Source organism: Mustela nigripes, chromosome 13, assembly GCF_022355385.1.
Source record: "Mustela nigripes isolate SB6536 chromosome 13, MUSNIG.SB6536, whole genome shotgun sequence".
Classification (NCBI taxonomy): Eukaryota; Metazoa; Chordata; class Mammalia; order Carnivora; family Mustelidae; genus Mustela; species Mustela nigripes.
The window spans coordinates 71,590,366-71,609,979 of NC_081569.1; the positions used below are offsets into that span (position 1 = coordinate 71,590,366).

General features: G+C 38.7%; 1 non-coding gene and 4 gene segments (V, D, J or C); 4 read left to right on the forward strand and 1 right to left on the reverse strand.

Moving 5' to 3' along the window:
• Positions 1-913: 913 nt before the first annotated feature.
• On the forward strand, positions 914-1,451 carry LOC131999377 (T cell receptor alpha variable 9-2-like). The segment is given in 2 exon segments: positions 914-995; positions 1,117-1,451. Coding segments are annotated over 2 exon segments (381 nt in total).
• Positions 1,452-3,744: 2,293 nt separating this feature from the next.
• Positions 3,745-3,852, reverse strand: LOC132000427 (U6 spliceosomal RNA). Its single transcript, XR_009399301.1, has one exon. It is a non-coding gene; the product is annotated as a U6 spliceosomal RNA (small nuclear RNA).
• A 495-nt stretch (positions 3,853-4,347) lies between these two features.
• On the forward strand, positions 4,348-5,124 carry LOC131998744 (T cell receptor alpha variable 14/delta variable 4-like). The segment is given in 2 exon segments: positions 4,348-4,393; positions 4,565-5,124. Coding segments are annotated over 2 exon segments (522 nt in total).
• Positions 5,125-11,193: 6,069 nt separating this feature from the next.
• On the forward strand, positions 11,194-12,135 carry LOC131999378 (T cell receptor alpha variable 9-2-like). The segment is given in 3 exon segments: positions 11,194-11,275; positions 11,397-11,704; positions 11,974-12,135. Coding segments are annotated over 3 exon segments (516 nt in total).
• Positions 12,136-18,020: 5,885 nt separating this feature from the next.
• Positions 18,021-18,880, forward strand: LOC131999379 (T cell receptor alpha variable 22-like). The segment is given in 3 exon segments: positions 18,021-18,104; positions 18,293-18,588; positions 18,776-18,880. Coding segments are annotated over 3 exon segments (453 nt in total).
• Positions 18,881-19,614: the final 734 nt, after the last annotated feature.

Sequence of the window (19,614 nt, forward strand, 5' to 3'; positions counted from 1 at the left end):
AGCATATCCCACCTTTTCAGATTTTTTGGGATCTCATTGACTCCCAGAAAGGCATGGAAAGCCCCATTGTCTGCCATCCTAGAAAAGTCTCCCCACTAGTGTTTGGTTTAATGTTGCATCCAGTATATTCCCAGTGTGAAGTGTTGTCTCTGCTGGATTGTAGCAAGTGTTCATTGGTATCATTTGGCTACACTAGACAGCTGTCCTGGCTTTGCTACATCTTGTTCTCATGAATCAGCAAATCAATTATTCATAGTGATTCTTTAAAAATTTAGTGCCAAATATTCTACAAACAAGATAGAATTAATTGAACTTTTCCTTGGTTTTGTTTTTATGTTTTTAGAGAAGTGCTTACATAAGGACCATCTTGGAATTCATATTTATGATGACCTGCTCAAGCATTTTTTCTTAGCTTCTACCAGTGTCTTTTTAAACCTGAGACATTGTTTTGATGACAATTTAAAAAAATTTTCGTGAATACATGAAATAATTAATATATTTGCTGCTCCTTTCTAGTAGAAAGCAGGAGATACGTGAAAGGGTTAAGAAAAGTTGGAAACGTAAGAAACCAGATTGTCTTTATAGTATTGGGAGCAATGACCAACCTTAAAAACATACTCACTGACATCAACCACATAATTTTTTGTAAATTGACATATCCAAGAGATACTCATTAGTTCAACTACTTGATTTAATGATGCTTCTCAAGGGACTGGATTTTGTAAAGAGGTCTGGAGTAGTAATTGCATGACCAGTCTGGTCGTGTTTTTCAGTGTTTAAGGATTCTGGCCAACAAGCACCCATTTCAGACCCTGTCCACCAGGGGGTGCAGCTTCCTACCGCAATCACATTTCCTGTGTGAAATGTGGGCTTCCACTGATCATTTCTCTGTCACTCCAAACTTATTCATCGTAAGAAAGAAAAACATTATTTAGGTGACACGCCAGAGATGAAGTGTTCTCTGGGCTTTGGGACTGTGGTACTCTTAATGCTTGGTAAGTAAAATGCTTCTTAAAATTTGGATTCTTTTTCTTTTGTATCAGTAATAAGTTGAACTATAATTTATCCAAGAGCTTCATGCCAAAGGTGACATAGGTCTCTTTTCTTTTTCCTCAGGACAAACCCGTGGAGACTCAGTGACTCAGACAGAAGGCCAAGTGACCCTCTCAGAAAATGCTCTCCTGACTATGAATTGTACTTATTCAGCATCAGGGTACCCTGCCCTTTTCTGGTATGTCCAGTATCCCGGTGAAGGTCTAGAGCTCCTCCTGAAAGCCTTGAAGGACAAGGAGAAAGGAAGCAACAAAGGGTTTGAAGCCACCTACGATGGCAAATCCAACTCCTTCCACTTGGAGAAACGCTCAGTGCAAGCCTCAGATTCAGCTGTGTACTACTGTGCCATGAATGACACAGTGATGGGGACTTCAGGGGGAGCTGAGCGCAAACTCTGAGCAGAACAGGGGCCTAGAAGCTGAGCATCTCTGCCTGATCCATTCTGGTTCCAGCACAGTCTGTGGTTGTTTGTCCCTCAGTGTCTGGTTGATACAAAATCATTCAGAGAACAAGAGTATAGGAGCCAGAATAACATTCCCCAACTCCAGGTGTTCCTTAGTGACATTGAAAACCATTTGATGGCAAGAGTTCCTCAGCCAGAGTGTAACTAATTTCAAGGTAGAATCACATAACAATGATGTGATCTTGTGGTGATCCTTGCTGTGAACGTCCAGCCCCACAAATTGTTCATTGGCACCCTGGTAGTTGTTTCTGTGTCTATGACACTTTTAGAGACACACGGTGTGCCTGAGAAGGTGGTGATGCCTAATATCTTCCTGACAGAGAATGGCAGTGGAGGTGATGGAGACCATCAACCCCAAAACAGGTTTTAGTAGAGAAAGAAGGGAAGGGAAGAAAGGAGGAAGAACACATGTACTTGACCAAGGAAAGAGAGGTCAGGGACCTCTGCCCTGCGTTTTTTTCTAGTAAATCACGTGATAAACTCAGGATGATACTCAACATGAAGGCTTGGGAGCAGAAATAGAATGGAGGAAGTGGCTTATGTCCTGGCCAGTTAAATAGATCAGTTGGCTTTCTGACAATAAGAACTCAAGGAAGATAGCTTTCAGTGCCTCGGAAATGTGGTGGGTAAAAATGCTCTTGCACTGAGGTTTCTAATGATATGAATAGATTGGTGACACTGGGAGGGAAATCCTATTGATTTCTCTAACTCCTGTTTTGCAACCTCTCAGAGAGAGCCACAAATCATGGGATTTGGAAAATGTATGGGATAAAGTGAAGCTGTACAAAAAAATAATAGAAAACGCAATGTCTATTTTGAAGTACAGGAATTTTCCAGTATTATTTCAAACTTCTTTAATTACTATCTCCTTATTTGCAGATTTTACGAATGAGCTATTATCAGAATATTAATATATTCCCTTAACATATTTGTTAAGTATTCTTTGGTTAGTTTATTTTTATTTCATTGGTTTAAAATGAAAATTTTATTTTCAAACCTGTGTAAATATAAATGCATGTGAATATGTACTTTAAAGTATTCAAAAGATATATAATAAGAGTTTTCCTAGACTTCTGAGAAACGCAGTAGACTAGGGGTGCCTGGCAGACTCTGGTTTGAGTTGGAATTCTGGTTCTCCAGGTTGTAAGTTTGAGCCCATTTTGGGTAGAGATTACTTAAAATTGAAATCTCTAAAAAAAAAAAAAAAACAAACAAAAAACACCTCATGGTAGATTAATAGTATGTGCTTGTATCTTGATTTCTCTAATAGTCTTTTCTCTTTGAAATCAACTATTTATTTATTTGAGGGAGAGAGTGCATGAGCACAGCAGGAGAAGAAGGGGAGGGAGAAGCACACTTCCCTGAGCAGTGAGCCCAGCAGGTGGCTGGATCCTAGGACATGGAGATCATGATGTTAACTGAACTTAGAAGCTTAATTGAATAGCCAACCAAGCCCCTCTAATAGTCTTTAAGAACTTTAGCAAAGCTGTCCTAAAGGGCAGTAAGCTGAAAACAGAAAGCGAAACAGGAAAGAACCTATCAGCAGACAGTGCCATCATAATTTTAGAAAATGAGCTGTATATGGACAGAGGGGAACTTGCATGAGAGACTAAATAAGGAGAAACCCAGGCCTGGTGTAGAAGAACCTCAGTGTGTGCTCTGCCCTCCAGAAAGGTTTGGGGGAAAAGAAGCACCACATAATTTTAGAAAATTGAGGAAGATGGCAGAAGGAAGAATACAAGTAGACAGAGTGGTCACCTTGGGTCTCAGAATTAAGCATATGATGCTTGGAAGCTTACTGTGGTTCAGTTGAGGTAAGGGAAACACATAAATTCAAAACCTTACAACCAAAATCTGGTGTCCATTCTGGCCTATCTGAACAGAGCTGAGCTGAGCTGTGGAGAAAAAACAATGAGAAGGAGACCATGGTGAGTGGATCTGTCATCCGAGGGCTACAGCTTGAACTCTTCAGCAGAGAATGATCAGATTTTTCTGCTTTTGGCTCTAACATAGGCATCTGAACAGGCATAGGTAGTGAGGAAGAACACTAGCATAACAATAGGTACATTGAAAGAGCTACAGTGATTAGTCTAAACGCTTTGCCTTCTTATCATAGTGTGATTTATTTCTACCTTAAATCACAGAATGTGAACATACATGACTCTTAAAACCATTTTTTCATAATTCTTACATTTTATGTTTATATAATTAATTACAAGCAGTTTTTTAAAGTTATGGAATGCTTCTGGAATTTTCATGTCATTCTTGCACAAGGGTCATGCTGATTTTTCTCTGTATCATTCTAATTTTAGTATATGTGTTGCCAAAGCGAGCCCTACCTCTCATATTTTCAGTAAGTGCCATCCACCCACTTTTATCATAGATGAAATGAGTAAACATATCACAGTTCGCTAAATCATTGATCCACAATCCTCATTTCAATATAAATTTTACTCATGTATATTTTCAGTTGTAATGTTTTTAGTTAAAATTGCTTAATGCCCACTGGGTGCCGTATCCAACTGATGAATTGTTGAACACTACATCTGAAACTATGTGAGGTACTATGTGTTGCTAACTGAATTTAAATAAGAAAAAGTTGCCTAATGCAAAAGGATGTGGGGTAGTGAGACTCTCAGCTAGAACACAGAGAATTATGACAGGACTCACACAACTTGCTATACCAGGAAACCCCTGTTTCCCGTTCTGGGGCCACAGCAGCACATAACCAGCAATCCTTTCCTCATCCTGTCAAGTTCTTCTCACAGTGCTGAGCCCTGAATTTGAAGGGGAAGAAGACATTTTCCTTCTAGTGGGAGAACTCAAACGTGTTGCTCTCCAACCTTCTCAAGGTGGTCATGGCTTCTGTGTGGCTAGGTAAGGATGGTCCCTGTGGGAATGTGTCTCCTCTATGACTTAAAATCAAGAGAGATAGGCAGGATCCTGTGCGTACCTTGGGAAGAAGGGATGACAGTGTGTAAAACAGAAGTTCTTTGTGCCACATCACGTATTCCAGAAGTCTCTGATTCTGTGTTATTTTCCTTTCAGGATCCAGTATTTCCCAGAAGGTCACTCAAGCCCAACCAGCAATGTTAGTGCAGGAGAAGGGGACTGTCATTCTGGAATGCACATATTCCACCAATGAACCACGTTATAGTCTCTTGTGGTACAAGCAGCCCAGCAGTGGGGCAATGATTCTCCTTATTCGTCAGGATTCTTACAACCTGCAAAATGCCACTGAAGGTCGCTACTCACTGAATTTTCAGAAGACAAGAAATTTCATTCAACTTGTCATCTCAGCTTCACAGCTGGAGGACTCTGCAGTGTATTTCTGTGCACTGTGGGAGTCCATAGTGAGAGGCATGATGGAAGGAGGTATACCCATCAACAGGGCTCTTGTTGATGCTTCTTCCTGCAGTAGGGCCCAAGGGGGGCAATTGCCATCCCAGACAGGAAGTGGCACAGGTGTAGGCTTAGAGGGAGAACCTCATTTTAAGAAAACACCACTCTGGATAAGAGTTATCATTCTTCAAACACTTCCTAATCCCTGAAAAGTTGTGCTAAAATTATTTTTTGGAGACTAGAGTAACCATAATAAATAATTTGCCATTTTGCGCTTAGATTCAGCCAGAGAATTGGCTAAGGAAGTTTAGAAACCTTTGGCTCAAGGTCAGCAATAATGTGTGTTAGTTGTTGGATTTTTCAAATCACTTTGTTCAGTAAACGTTTCCTGAGCTTGTATTATTGCTCAACTATTATTGAGCATATATTATGTTACAGACATTGTAAAATATGATAGGCCATGAAATGTCTCTGTGGATATATGTGTGTGTGTGTGTGTGTGTATGTGTGTGTGTATACACTTTATGCATATGTGTATATATATACACACATACATTCATATGTGTATATATATGCACATAATGCTGTTTTATACCATTTAGTGACAGTTTAATTAGGTTTGTTTGCTGTGAGGCAATTGTACTCCTATTTAGTTTCCAAGGAGTCTGCTCTATAGTGTAGTTTTTCTCATTTTGTCTTATTAACACCACTAGGATACTTGTACTCAGTTTGCATACAGGAGGCTTACTTGCTCTCCACCAGACGTATCCACAAATGCTCATAATAAGGGGTTCTAGGGGGACACTGTGAAGGACAGAGTGTGAATTTGCCCCTTTGTCAGCTCCTGCCCTTCACTTCAACCTTTCTCCAAAGTCTGTTTTGTTATTTCACCTTCCTGGTTCCAGTGCTCATAGCATCTCCTTCCCCATTCTGTTTAATTTGAGTTGGTGAGACCACTTGGGAAAACATTGTGGATGTTCCACAAGAAATTAAAAATAGAGCTACCCTATGACCCAGCAGTTGCACTACGAGGTATTTACCCCAGAAAAGAAGGGCCACAGGCACCCCAATGTTCATAACAGCAATGTCCACAATAGCTAAACTGTGGAGGGAGGTAAGATGACCTTCAACAGAGGAATGCATAAAGAAGATGTGGTCCATAAATACTCAATGAACTATTACTCAGCCATCAGAAAGGATGAATACCTACAATTTGCACTGACATGGATGGAACTGGAGGAGATTATGGTAAATGAAATAAGTCAGACGGAGAAAGTCAATTATCATTTGGTTACACTTATTTGTAGAACATAAGGAATAGCATGGAGGACATTAGGAGAAGGAAGGAAAAAGTGAAGGGCATGGGAATCCGTGAGGGCGACGAACCATGAGAGACTATGGAGTCTTGGAAACAAACTGAGGGTTTCAGAGGGGAGGGATTGTAGTAGTAGTAGTAGTAGTAGTAGTAGTAGTAGTAGTATTTTGTAGTGACAATTTATCAATAATTATGTACTCTATAGTGACTAACATAATGTAATATATGATATATAATATCATATATCATCATAATAAAAAAATAATAAAAAGCTATTAAAAATCATGAGAGACTATGGACTCTGAAAAACAATCTGAGGGGTTTGAAGTGGCTGGGGGGTGGGAGGTTGGGGTACCAGGTGGTGGATATTATAGAGGGCATGGATTGCATGGAACACTGGATGTGGTGAAAAAATAATGAATACTATTTTTCTGAAAATAAATAAATAAATTTAACTTAAAAATCATCTATATTTAAAAAACAAAAAAGCACATTTTTTGGCCAACAGATGAGTTAGTTTGCACATTTCCCAGCCATCCTTTTTGATCAATGTTCCACACTCCAAATCTTCATTCTCTCCATTTTCATCCTCCCAGTTCTAACCCCAATGACCTAAGGCCTTAAAATTGAATGGTAATAGATGGTTGATAGTTGGTCTTGCATCAAACACCCTCTTATATTTGTTTGGAAGGCAGATTTGCAGAGTAGAAATCTTAAGTATCTCCTCAAGTTTCTTTAATTATAGAATCTGACCATTTTCACATTCATTTTTACCATTTGAGAATATTTTGAGTGTATAGTTCAGGGTTATGAAATACACTTACATTGTTGTTCAATCAGCAGCACCTTTCATTTCTAGAATCTTGTCACCTTGAAAAACTGAATATTTGGACTCATTAAACAATAACTCTCCTTTATTCCATTCCTCTACACCTTCAGAACTACTATTTTACATTCTCCTTCTTTGAGCTGAAGCTCTTTAGCTCTCATAGAAGTGGAATTATGCAGTATTGGTCATTTTCCAAAATTTCATTTGACATACTGTCCCCATGATGCATCCACTTGCATTATGTGTCAGAATTTCTTTACTTTTTAAGGTTGAACAATATTCCCGTGTATGTAATATACCGTTTTATTTATCCATGTCTATCTGTTGATGGCCTTTTGGGTTGCTTCCTCTTTTTGGTAGAAACTGGAATTCAAAAACATCTCAATATTTATGGAAATATCAAAATTCTTTCAATTTTTGAGTATATATCAGAAGTGGATTGCTGGGTCATAATGTAATTCTATTTTAAGAAATTTAGACACATTTATAATGGTTATTTGGAAAAACTATGCTCTAGACTGCAGTATCACAAACAAGTTTCAAGGAACAGAGAAAGAGAGTGATCACTAGTCATGAATGGAGCTCCAGTATGTTGGTGAATCACAAAAGCCTAGAGGAGTTTTTCACTCTTACTACAGTACATTGCTTATTTCAGGTCTGGATGGAATGGTGAAGCCACTACCCACTGGTCAGTTCCTGGATAGCAGTCTGAGTATCCATTATTTCTTTCCTCATTTGGTAAAAGATCCAAACCTGCAATTATTGAATTGTTTTTTAGTAGTTCCAGTTGCATAAATAAAGAACCTGTAAAAGACTCTCAAGATATTTCAAAGGCTTAGGAAGAAGTCTTTTGCTACCCACTAGTCTTTCTCTGAAATTTGACAATCTATACTGTCAAAAAGAGGGAATAGGCTTTTAATATCCCAGCTCTGTGTTGTAATCTATTAGCTTTTCCATGAAGTTTCTTGATACTTTTGAGCTTTGTTTCATTATCTGTAAATTTATTATTAGCAGTAAATTTATTATTATTAGTAGTAGTAGTAGTAGTATTTTGTTGTGACAATTTATCAATAATATACCCAGAGAGATTGACAAGTAGCAGATGAGCAATTTGGGAGGACAATCTTTTTTTTTTTTTTTTTAAGATTTTATTTGTTTACCTGAGAGAGAGCGGGAGAGTGAGAGAAAGCATGAGAGCAGAGAAGGTCCGAGGGAAAAGCAAAATCCCCACAGAGCCCAGAACCTGATGCAGGACTTGATCCTGGGACTCCGGGATCATGACCTGTGCTGAAAGCAGTCGCTTAGCCAACTGAGCCACCCAGGCTCTCCAGGAGGATAATCTTAATAGGTACAGAAAAAGCATTTGACAAAATTCAGATCCATTCCTGATTAAAACTCCCAGCAAATTACACAAAATTGAAGGGAATTTCCTCACCTTAAAAAAGGGCATAACAAAGAGTCTACATCAAATATCACACTTGATGGTGAAAGCTTAATTGTTTTCTCCTTAGTTTCAGAAATAAGGGGAAAGTTTTGGCTCCACCACTTGTATTTAATATTGAAATAGAGGTTCAATCCAATGTAATAAGGCAAGTAGAAGAAACGAAAGCCATAGAGTTTGGGAGGCAAGAAGTGAACTTCTCTCTATTACCAGAAAGCATATTTGTGCAGAAAATGCAAGGGAATCTACAGAACAGAGTGAAACAAAATACTAGAACAAATCAGTTAAGAAAGTCAAATGTACATCTACATGTGATACATCCATCCTACTCCCAGATATGGGCTCAGGAGAAAGGAAAGAATGGGTCTATAAAAAAAAAAATCTTATATGCAAAAGTTCATAGCAGTTTTGTTTGTAAGAACCTACTGGGACTACTCCATATGGCCAGCAACAGGTGCATAGACAAAATGTTTTATAGGCATAGGATGAGATACTACACAATAACAGTAAGAAACAAACTCTTGATAGTTATGACTATGGAAGAATATTAAAATAGTTACATTGTGAAGTGACAGATAAAAGAGTACATATAATTCCATAATTAAAAATTATAAATTATGCAGACTAAAGCATGACAGAAATGTTCCCTGGAAATGGGAGTGGTGAGGGTTGAGAGAGGGGCTGCCAAGAGACATGAGGAAACTTTTGGGATGATGCATATGTTCATTATCTCAAATGTGGTGAGTGCTTCACAAATACAAATGTCAAATTATATAGAATTGTCCAGTTGGTGCAGCTAATTTTAATGTAAAATATGCATTAATAAAAGACAGTAAGTATCCATATTTACTATGCAGTACCTTCCCTCAATGATATGCAAGTCCTCCGTGTGACACAGTGCAAAATATTTCTCCTTTGGTTTTCATTGGCCTGAATGTTTTTTCTAAAGTTATGGATAGGGATGCCTGGGTGGCTCAGTCGTTTAAGTGTCTGCTTTTGGCTCATGTCATGATCCCAGGATCCAGGGACTGAGTCCCGCATGAGGCTCCTTGCTCAGCGGGGAACCTGCTTCTCCCTCTGCCTCCTGCTCCCCCTGCTTGTGCCCTTTCTCTCTCTCTCTGACAAATTAAAAAAGTAAACTGTTTAAAAAACTAAAGTTACAGATAATGACTTTCTGCATCCATGTACTATATTGTTTATTTTCCTTTTTAAAAAAGCTTTTATTTATTTATATATTTTAGAGAGAATGATAGAGTGATAGAGACTGAGAGAGAGACATAGAGAGAGAAAGCAGACTCCAAATGAATGCAGAGGCCCATGCAGGACTCTGATCCTGAGATCATGACCCTAATCATAACCAAGAGCCTAAAGCTCCCCCAGGTGAACCATCCTGGTGCCCCATGTTTATTTTCAACCATTATCATTCTAACCTCCTTGGGATTTCCCTTGCATATCTGAATACAACTTTGCAGGGGTTTGTCCAAAATTCCTTTCTAGTATACTTCTGTGGCAGGCCTGACAATGTGATTTGAGAGGTGGAGGGGAAGCCAAGGGACACATGAACCCAAACAGTATCCAGGCAAGAATTTCTTACTTCCCTTTGCATTGGGGAAAGTGTTTCAATGTTGGTTCTAGACTCATGAACCTCCTTGATCTGAATCTCTTGGAGAGTGGCCTCCAGGATATAGCTTGGGCTAAGCTTCCATCTATATGTCTAAACATAAATGTTTACAGGGCTTTACAGAAGATGTGTCCCTTTCTAGAACTTTTTCCTGATAATCCTGATTTCTTACCTTGTGGGAAAAATTATTTGATTAATGTTTGGCAACAAAATTTGACGGACAGTAATAGAAAACATCCTTGAGACTAAAGCTGTTAGGATTATAGCATTAATATTTTTTTCTTAATTCATATACACTAGTCACCTTGTTGGAGTCAACCAAATATTGAAAACTTAATTTCAGATGATTCTATATGGATTTGATGACTCCATGTATGATGTTTTTTCTGTCTGTATCTGCTATTTTTCACTTTTTAATGATTCTGAAAATCAGTAATATTTGACTATTAAAATGGTTGACTAACAAATAGTGTGACTTCTTCTGAAAACTTTTATTAAAAAATAGTATTTCTAGCAATGGCTAATAGTTTAGGAAAAGTAAATACAGTATTTCAATTAAAGGTCATTTGTTCATTATTTTTGTTTGATTTAGAAAACATTTAGAGAGTACTTAAAAAAAATGACAGTCATGACAGTCACAGGTCTAAATATTGCGGTAAAGTGCCCAAAACACAGAATCAGTCAATGACTTGACTTCCTCTTACTTTTTCTGTATTCAACTCGAACCCCATTTCTGGCAGTCAGTGGTTTTTGGGCTGGTGCACAAGGATGCATGAGAATATGAAGTACTGAAGTAAGATGCTTTAAGTTTGTTACCCTCCCAGCCACAGAAATGCCCCAGGATGCTGTGTTAAAGAACTTCCATATCAGGCAGTGTCTTAAGAACAAAACAGACATGAGAAGTCAGGATTGCTGTTGTTCAGACTTCCCAGGGTCACCTGAAGCCTGACATTCGCCTCATGAGGTCAGGGATGAAACAGATGGCTGACTTGGGGAGGATTTTGGCCAACATGTATGCGTTTTAATCCCTGTCCACTAGGGGGTGCAGCTTCCTACCACAGTCATATTTCCTGTGTGAAATGTGGGCTTCCACTGATCATTTCTCTGTCACTCTAACCTTCTTCATAGTAAGAATGAAGAACATTATTTAGGTGATGCTCCAGAGATGAAGTGTTCTCTAGGCTTCGTGACTGTGGTACTCTTAATGCTTGGTAAGTACCATTCCTCTTACAATTTGGATTCTTTCTTCCATGATGTCAGTTAAACCTTTAACTATTATTAATCCATGAGTTTTATGCCCAAGGTGATACAGATGTCCTTCTCTTTCCTTAGGACAAACCCGTGGAGACTCAGTGACTCAGACAGAAGGCCAAGTGACCCTCTTAGAAGAAGCTTCCCTGACTGTGAACTGCACTTATTCAGCATCAGGGTCCCTTACTCTTTTCTGGTATGTCCAGTATCCCGGTGAAGGTCTACAGCTCCTCCTGAAAGCCTTGAGGGGCAAGGAGAAAGGAAGCAACAAAGGATTTGAAGCCACGTTTGACAGCAAATCGAAATCCTTCCACTTGGAGAAAGGCTCAGTGCAAGCATCAGATTCAGCTGTGTACTACTGTGCGGTGACTGACACAGTGATGGGGACTGTAGGGGGAGCTGAACACAAACTCTGAGCAGAACAGGGGCCTGGAAGCTGAGTGTCTCTGCCTGATCCATTCTGGTTCCAGCACAGTCTGTGGTTGTTTGTCCCTCAGTGTCTGGTTGATACAAAATCATACAGACAACTAGAGTTTAGGAACTAGAAATAACATTTTCCAAGTATAGGTGTTCCTTAGTGACACTGAAAGCAGTTCAATGCCAAGACTTTCTCAGTCAGGGTGTAACTCATTTAAGGTAAAACCACTTAATAATGCAGTGGTCTTGTGGTCATCCTTGCAGTGAACGTCCAGCCCCACAAGTTGTTCATTGCACCCTGGTGGGAGATCCTGTGTCTTATGACAGTTTTAGAGAGACACAGTGTGACCAAGAAGGTGGTGATGCCCAGTGTCTTCCTGACAGAGTATGGGAGGAGAGGTGATGGGAAAGCTTCAGCCCCAAACCTATGTAATGGGTGAATGTTGGCCAGAATCCTCCCCAAGTCACCCATGTGCTTCATTCCCGACTTCATGAGGCACATGTTAGTCTTCAGGTGGCCCTTGGAATTCTAAAGAACAGCAATCCTCACCTCTCAAGTCTATCATTCTGATTATGGGGTAAGAGTCATCAGTGGGAGGGACAGAGAGGGAGGGAGAGAGAATCTCAAGCAGATTCCTCAAAAAGCATGGAGCCTGACATGGAACTTGATCTCATGAGCTGATCATGCCTTGAGCAGAAACCAAGAGCCAGTCATTTAACCGAACTACTGTATCACCTAGGCACCCTATGACCTTTAATTTAGTAATTAAATTATTAAATTTAATAATCCCCTTATCAGTAGATTTTATGAATGAGCTATGATCAGAATATTAATACATTTCCTTATATATTAGTCATATATTCTTGGTTTAAATTAATTTTTCATGTAATTGGTTTAAAATATAAACTTCTCTTCATAACTCTATAAATAAAAAAGCATGTGAAAATGTACTTTAAACAACTCAAGAAGGTATACAATAGAAATTTTTCTCAGACTTTTAGATAAACATTGTAGACTAGGGGTGCCTGACTGGCTCTGTGGGTAGAGCTGGGACTCTGGATCTCAAAGTCATAAATTTGAGACCTGTGGTGTGTGTTGAAAGTACTTAAAATCTCTAAGAAAAAAAAAAACCCCATTGTAGATTAATAATACAATTTATCTCTTGATTTCTCTAAAACTGTTTTAAAAAGATAGTGCAGATACTCCAAAGGGTAGAAAGCCACAAAAACAAAAAGAAACAAGAAAGCTATCAGCAGTCAGTGACATCAACCACTTTTAGAAAATAGTTTCTTTATGGATAGGGACACACTTGCAGGAAAGACTAGATAAGAGGACACCGGAGCCTACTGGGAAAGCACCTCAGTGTGCGCTGTGCCCTCTGGAAATGGTCAGGGAAAAGAAGCACCACATGATTTTGGGTAATTGAGGAAGATGTTGTTGCCCACGCTGGTGCATGGGTGGGTGCGTGCATGTGTTTGCATATGTTGAAGATATTGCGGTGGAGGGAAGTAAAATATGTGGACCCAGTGAGGCAATTTTCCAAGTCACAGAACAGCTATGCATCCACGACCCTATAAGAAACAATGATCATCTTCTAAACCCAGCAGAAAATGGGACTTTGGTCTTTGAGAAATTGAGAAGATGACATAAAACATTTTACCCAAATATTGTGCATTACAGAGCTTTTTGATTTTTGCTCACCAGTTCACCTTTCCTTTACTTAAAGATGTTCTTCTGTTCCTGCCTCTACTCCCTGGCAACCACTGGTCTTTTTATTGTCTGCATAGTTTTCCACTTCCAGAATGTCCTATCTTGGATGTCAAACAGATGCAGCCTTTTCAGATTAGCTTCTTTCACTTTGAAGTATGCATGTAGGCCCCTCTGGGTAGCTCAGTGGATTAACCATATGCCTTCAGCTCAGCTCATGATCCCAGAGTCCTGAGATCAAGTCCCAGGTTGGGGTCTCTGCTCAGCAGAGAGCCTGTTTCTCCCTTCCCTCTGCCTGCTACTCCCCCTGCTTGTGCTTGCTCTCTCTGTCAAATAAACACATGAAATCTTAAAAAAAAAAAAAAGAGGAAAATATGTACGTATATTTTCTCCATGTCTTTCCATGGCATGATGGCTCATTTCTTTTCAGCACCAAATAAGATTCCCTTGTCTGGCTGTACCATAGTTTACTTACCCTTTCTTCTACTGAAGGATGTCTTGGTTGCTTTCATGTTTTTGGCAATTATGAATAAAGGTGCTATAAACTTTTGTGTGTTGATTTCAAATCTTTTTGATAAACACTCAGAAGTGGGATGACTGGATCGTATGGTAGTTCTTTTTTATACTTTTTGAAGAACTTCTATACTGTTTTCCGTGGTTACAGCATTGTGCATTGCCATTGCCTCCAACAGTGGACAAATGTTCCAAACTCTTCACATCCTCGACCACACCTGCATTTTGTTTTTGAAAATAGCATTCAATTTTTATTGATCTTTAAAGTCTGAATGGTACCAGGGGATTTATTGTAAATGTAGAGACAAATACATTGAGATAGTCACCATTAAAAAGGAATAGAAAATTACATATTTAGAGTATTTGTTTTTTATCTGATACCTTCAATTAGTGGTTAGTACCAGCATTTTATTTTGTTTTATTTTTAAACAATTTAAATTCAATTAATTAACATATAATGTATGATTAGTTTCAGAGGTACAGGTCAGTGATTCACCAGTCTTATATAATACCCAGCACTCATTAGATCATGTGGCCTCTTTGATGCCCGTCACCCAGTTAACCCATCCAACCACTCCATTCCCCTCCATCAATTCTCAGTTTGTTTTCTATGATTACGAGTCTCTCATGGTTTGTCTCCCTCTCTGCCTTCATCTGGTTTATCTTTTCCTCTCTTCCCTGATGATTCTCTGCCTTGTTTCTTATATTCCTCATATCAGTGATATCATAAGATAATTGTGTTTCTCTAACTGACTAATTTCATTTAGCATAATACCTTCTAGTTTCATCCATGTCATTGCAAATGGCAAGATTTCAATTTTTTTGATGGTTGTGTAATATTCCATTGTTTATATGGAACAATAAGTTTAGTTTTTGATTCAATTCAATAATTTCTTTTTATCTATGCTTTGATTACTGATATATTTGAACTTATTTCTAATATTTTGGTTTTGCTCCATATGCTTTCACTCCTTTCTTCTCTTTCCTTTTTTGTTGCATTGATAAAATTTTCTCTTTTTTTCCCGATGATTTGGGGAAAGTAAAGTACCTTTCTCTTTCATTGACAATATCCTCGAACTATTTGTGTGTATACATGTACAAGTGTGTACATTTTTTATGTCTAATTTTATTCTGTAATATATTTTCCTTGTATACACCATGGCTTCTCCTTGGGTGTGCTTTTTCTCCTGCTGATTTAGTATATTTAGAAAACCTCAGTGCCTGACTGAAGCAAACTATACACTATCTCTATATCAGGACAGAATTTCAGAAAGAGTTTATCAAATGAGCTGATAAGCTCCAGTTTTAATGCACATCGAGGAAAACACAGAAAATGAAAATCTTCCAGCACAATAATGAGAACATGAGTTCTCTTCATTCTTCTTCAAGCCCTTTGTTCCTGACTTTCCTCCACCTGGAGTAATTTTCACCTGCCAGCCTCAGGGCTTATTCCTTCATTTCCTCCCAGTCTCTGTTCCTAGAAAAACATGTGCTCATGTGAGGAATGCTTATAAAGTTTATTGTAGTGTAATATTTCCTAGATTAAGGAAGTCATCTTAGCCTTTAATCAATAGAGGAAAGGATGCATAAATGGAAGTATATCCACAATATGGAATATAATGGAACAAAGGATATATACGGATTAATGTAATAAGACCTACAGGATTTACTATTGAGGTTATAAACAAGAAATATATATATTTATATTATAATAATGTCTAAATAAAATGCTGTGTATTTTATGTTTATTCAAATCTAGTAAAACATCTGGGAACATCAACCCCAAATTGTCAAGATGAACAAAGAAATAAGGTAATAAGTGATGAAAGCATCAGAATTGAAAGTGGTAGTCAAAAAGGATATTACTCTATGGGTAACATTTTATTACTTTTAATAATTCACATATTCACAAATTTCTCCTATTGTTAAAAGTATTGAGAATCATAAAGGCCATCATAAAGGCTTATCTGTATTCTCCTCTTTCCTTGGCACCAAAAAGAGGAAAGGAGAGATGACCACCTTTTTCATAACATTATGTCCACCGACCTAAACTATACATATTTCTCTGGGGTCACATAGTTTTTAGTTTGCCCTTCACTTAGTGTCCTATTCTTTGACTTGATTATAATTATATATATTTTCATCTTCCCCTGTAGATAATAAACTAGTATGTGTTCCTCTTTTGTATATTTTATTTACATATGTATTGTTTTAATTTTATTTCCAGTAATTAACATACAATGCTATATTAGTTTCAGGTGTATATATAGTGATGCAAAACTTCCACAGATCACCTGTGCTCATCAGGAACAGGGCACTCCTTCATCCGCTCACCTATTGAACCCATCTCCCAACCCTATCCATCTGGTAACCATCAGTTAGTTCTGTTTAATTGCATTGTTTAATTGCTTCATTTTTGTCTTGTTTATTTCCTCCTTGTTTGTTTGGTTTGTTTCTTTAATTCCACTAGAGTGATATCACATGGTAGTTGTCTTTCTCTGACTAACTTATTTCCCACAAAGTTATATTCTCTAGCTCCATCCATGTCATTGCAAATGGCAGAATTTCATTTTTGATGGCTGAATAATATTCTAGTACACCTTATATATTCTGATCATCTAGGAGATTACTCCTTTAAAAATGCTCAATGAATACTTGTTGATTTCTTTTGAACTCAGGTAAAGAAACAAAATAAATAGCACAAGATGAAATTTACCAAATTATTTTCTGATCTCAATTTCCATGCAATTCCATTTTAAAAGTAAGATTTGGTTTACCTGTAAGCAGTTATCTTCTTTTCTGGCCATCTGCATTTCCTTCACCAGGAAGATTGGAATAAAAGGGGCTGGGGATTTGTGTCTGCTGAATGGCTTGTTCTAAGTTGTCTTTGCCACCAGCTTTGTTCCTCGAGGGGGCACTATAGACCTTAGGAGAAACAAAGACTGTGATGGTTGGAAGGTTGAATAGTTACAGAGAACAGAAATCATGAGAGCCAGTCCACTTATAGATAGCAAAGTTAGGGAAGAGAGAGGAGAGGGTTTTTTGTAAAGACCCTCTCAGGTTTTCAGTTCTGCCATTGCATATCAACTTCAGACATCTGGAGGCCATGACCCTAGAAATCCATTATGCAGATAATTCTTCACAGGTACCAGCATAGGAATATTGCTGGGCATTGTGAGTATGGAAACTCAACAGAAAATATCCCATTATCTGCTGTCAATTGTTATGAATAAAATCATCCAAATTTACTGGTCTTGAAACTGTTTCAATACCCACATATCCTACCTTTTCATGTGCTGAGAGTGGAGGGAAACAAAAATGAAGAGAAGAGAGGAAACAGTAAGGAACAAAAAGTAAAGGAAAGGGAGAGGACAATATTGACTTTGGCCAGCAACGTGTGGCTGGTCAGACTGAGCTCTGTGGGTGAGCATGGTGTCTAGCAGTAGCACAGGAGAGATGGAGAGGTGGAAATTACATCAGTGAGGACTTTAAGCACTACCTCCTATTTTTCACTGACCACATTCTGGTAGGAATCATTTTCTTTACAGACAGTGACTGTCTGTCTTGGTTTCTAGAACTCTTTTGATGGATTGCATTTACGTCTGCAATACTGAGTGGATGCTATCAGATAGTTTTTCTTTATCAATATTTTTACATAACTGAATGATCACATTGTCTGTCAAACTATGCATTTTAGGGAATGGAGTCATTCTTCCCTATGATTCTTCAAGGTTCTGGGTAATCCCCAATAGGCTCTGACTCTTCTCGAAGAATCATTCACCTTTCTTCACACACTAACCCACACTTTTCTAATATAAAGTGTTTTAAGAAAAAATAATAACCCTTACATCCTCCTATATTGGAAATATTCCTCCTACCTGCCTGCACTGCCCGCAAGCACAGTTTGGGAGAGATTCCTGTGCAGTGTTATAGGGCCACTGGGCGGAGTCTCAAGTTCTGAGAATGACAGGGCTGAGGTGTGATTGGTGCTCAGTGATTCTGGTGGGAAGGATTCACTGTAAGAACACAATTCCTCTGGATCCAAGACTACACTCTACACAGTAGGGGTGAAGGCACCTCATTAACTAGAGAAGGTATCATGAGGACACCCTGGGGAACTCTGCTGGGAATCCTGTGGCTCCAGATTTGCTGTGAGTGGGGACGTTACAGATGGGGGCTGGGGAGAGGTCCACAACCCACAGTGATGGGAGGAGCTGACACTGAGCTCCTAGAGTCCTATATCCTCAGGGGTGTGTCTTAGGATATTTTACACATTTTCAAACTGCATCAGTGACTCTCCAGTGACATCATTTGTGTTTGTTTCCTTCTTTCCACACAGCGGTGAGAGGGATGACAGTGGAGCAGAGCCCTTCAGCCCTGAGCCTCCAGGAGGGAGCCAGATATACTCTGAAGTGCAATTTTTATAGCAGTCCATACAGTGTACAGTGGTTCCGACAGCACCCCAGGGGCAGCGGTCTCATCCGCCTGTTTTACATAGCTTCAGGGATGCAGCACAGTGGGAGGTTAAACTGCACAGTGAATACTAAGGAACAGTCCAGCACCCTCCACATCACGGCTTCCCGACTGGAAGACTCAGCCACCTACCTGTGTGCAGCCCAGGCACAGTGCTCTCTGGTGATCTGCAGCCTGCACCCAAACTGCACCTGGGCCTGCAGACCCGCCCTTCCTCGGGGCAGGCCCTTGCTCCCATGCAGCCTTTGCACATTTTCAGATTTATGTAACAGTGTCTTTTCCCTCCTAAAATTAGACCTACCAGTGCTTTCATTTCACTTGTTTTTCTTGCTCTTTTTCTTCCAAAAAGCTCTTTGCAGGTAAAAAGCTCTACCATGGAACTCTTGGAGTAAGTGACAGAGATGCCCATATCCAGTACCATGGGAAGATAGAGGTCCTGGCAGCTACCACATAAATTATTTATAAATTACTTAAATGGAAAACCCCCAAAAAAGTAGATGGTCATGAACAAACAAAAGACGTGACATAATTTTTAAGTTTCTTATAGGTTATTTTTCAGTGAAATATGAAGAGATCATGTGGAATGTTTTTTCAAGTCTGTATTCAGCTTTTTTTAAACTCCTGGAAATGGAAATGTAAGAAAATAATTTCTTTGAGGATCACTCACTCTTCTTATCTAATTATACTTATTTTCTTTTTCAGCAAGATAATACCCTATGAATAAGTATTTTCATTTTATGCATGAATAAAGGGAGGATTTTAGAGTATAAGTGACTTGGTGGAGCTAATATTATTTCAAAGTTGGTGAATCTGAGGTGACACAAATGCTTATCCTCTGAATACCAATATAGAAGACCCCACAGAATCACAAAATCTCAATGATTTCTATTGATCAATTTGTATGATGTGTTGACTTCTATTACTGACAGAAGTAACCATTTCAGTCGTTTCTGAATAGTACCTTGTGTGGACAAGCACATGGATATTTCCATTCTGTTCCATGAAAATCATCACTCTCCCTTGCATTTTGAATGAACATATTTTCATGATCTTGTAACATCTTTCCCTGTTTGGAAAAGGGAGCAGAAATCCTCCAGGACAACCCTAAAAGAACACTACTCTGTTGTAGCCATAGACAAAGACTGCTGACCCCAAACCCAGAATTAAAACTTGCATGTAGAAGATTCC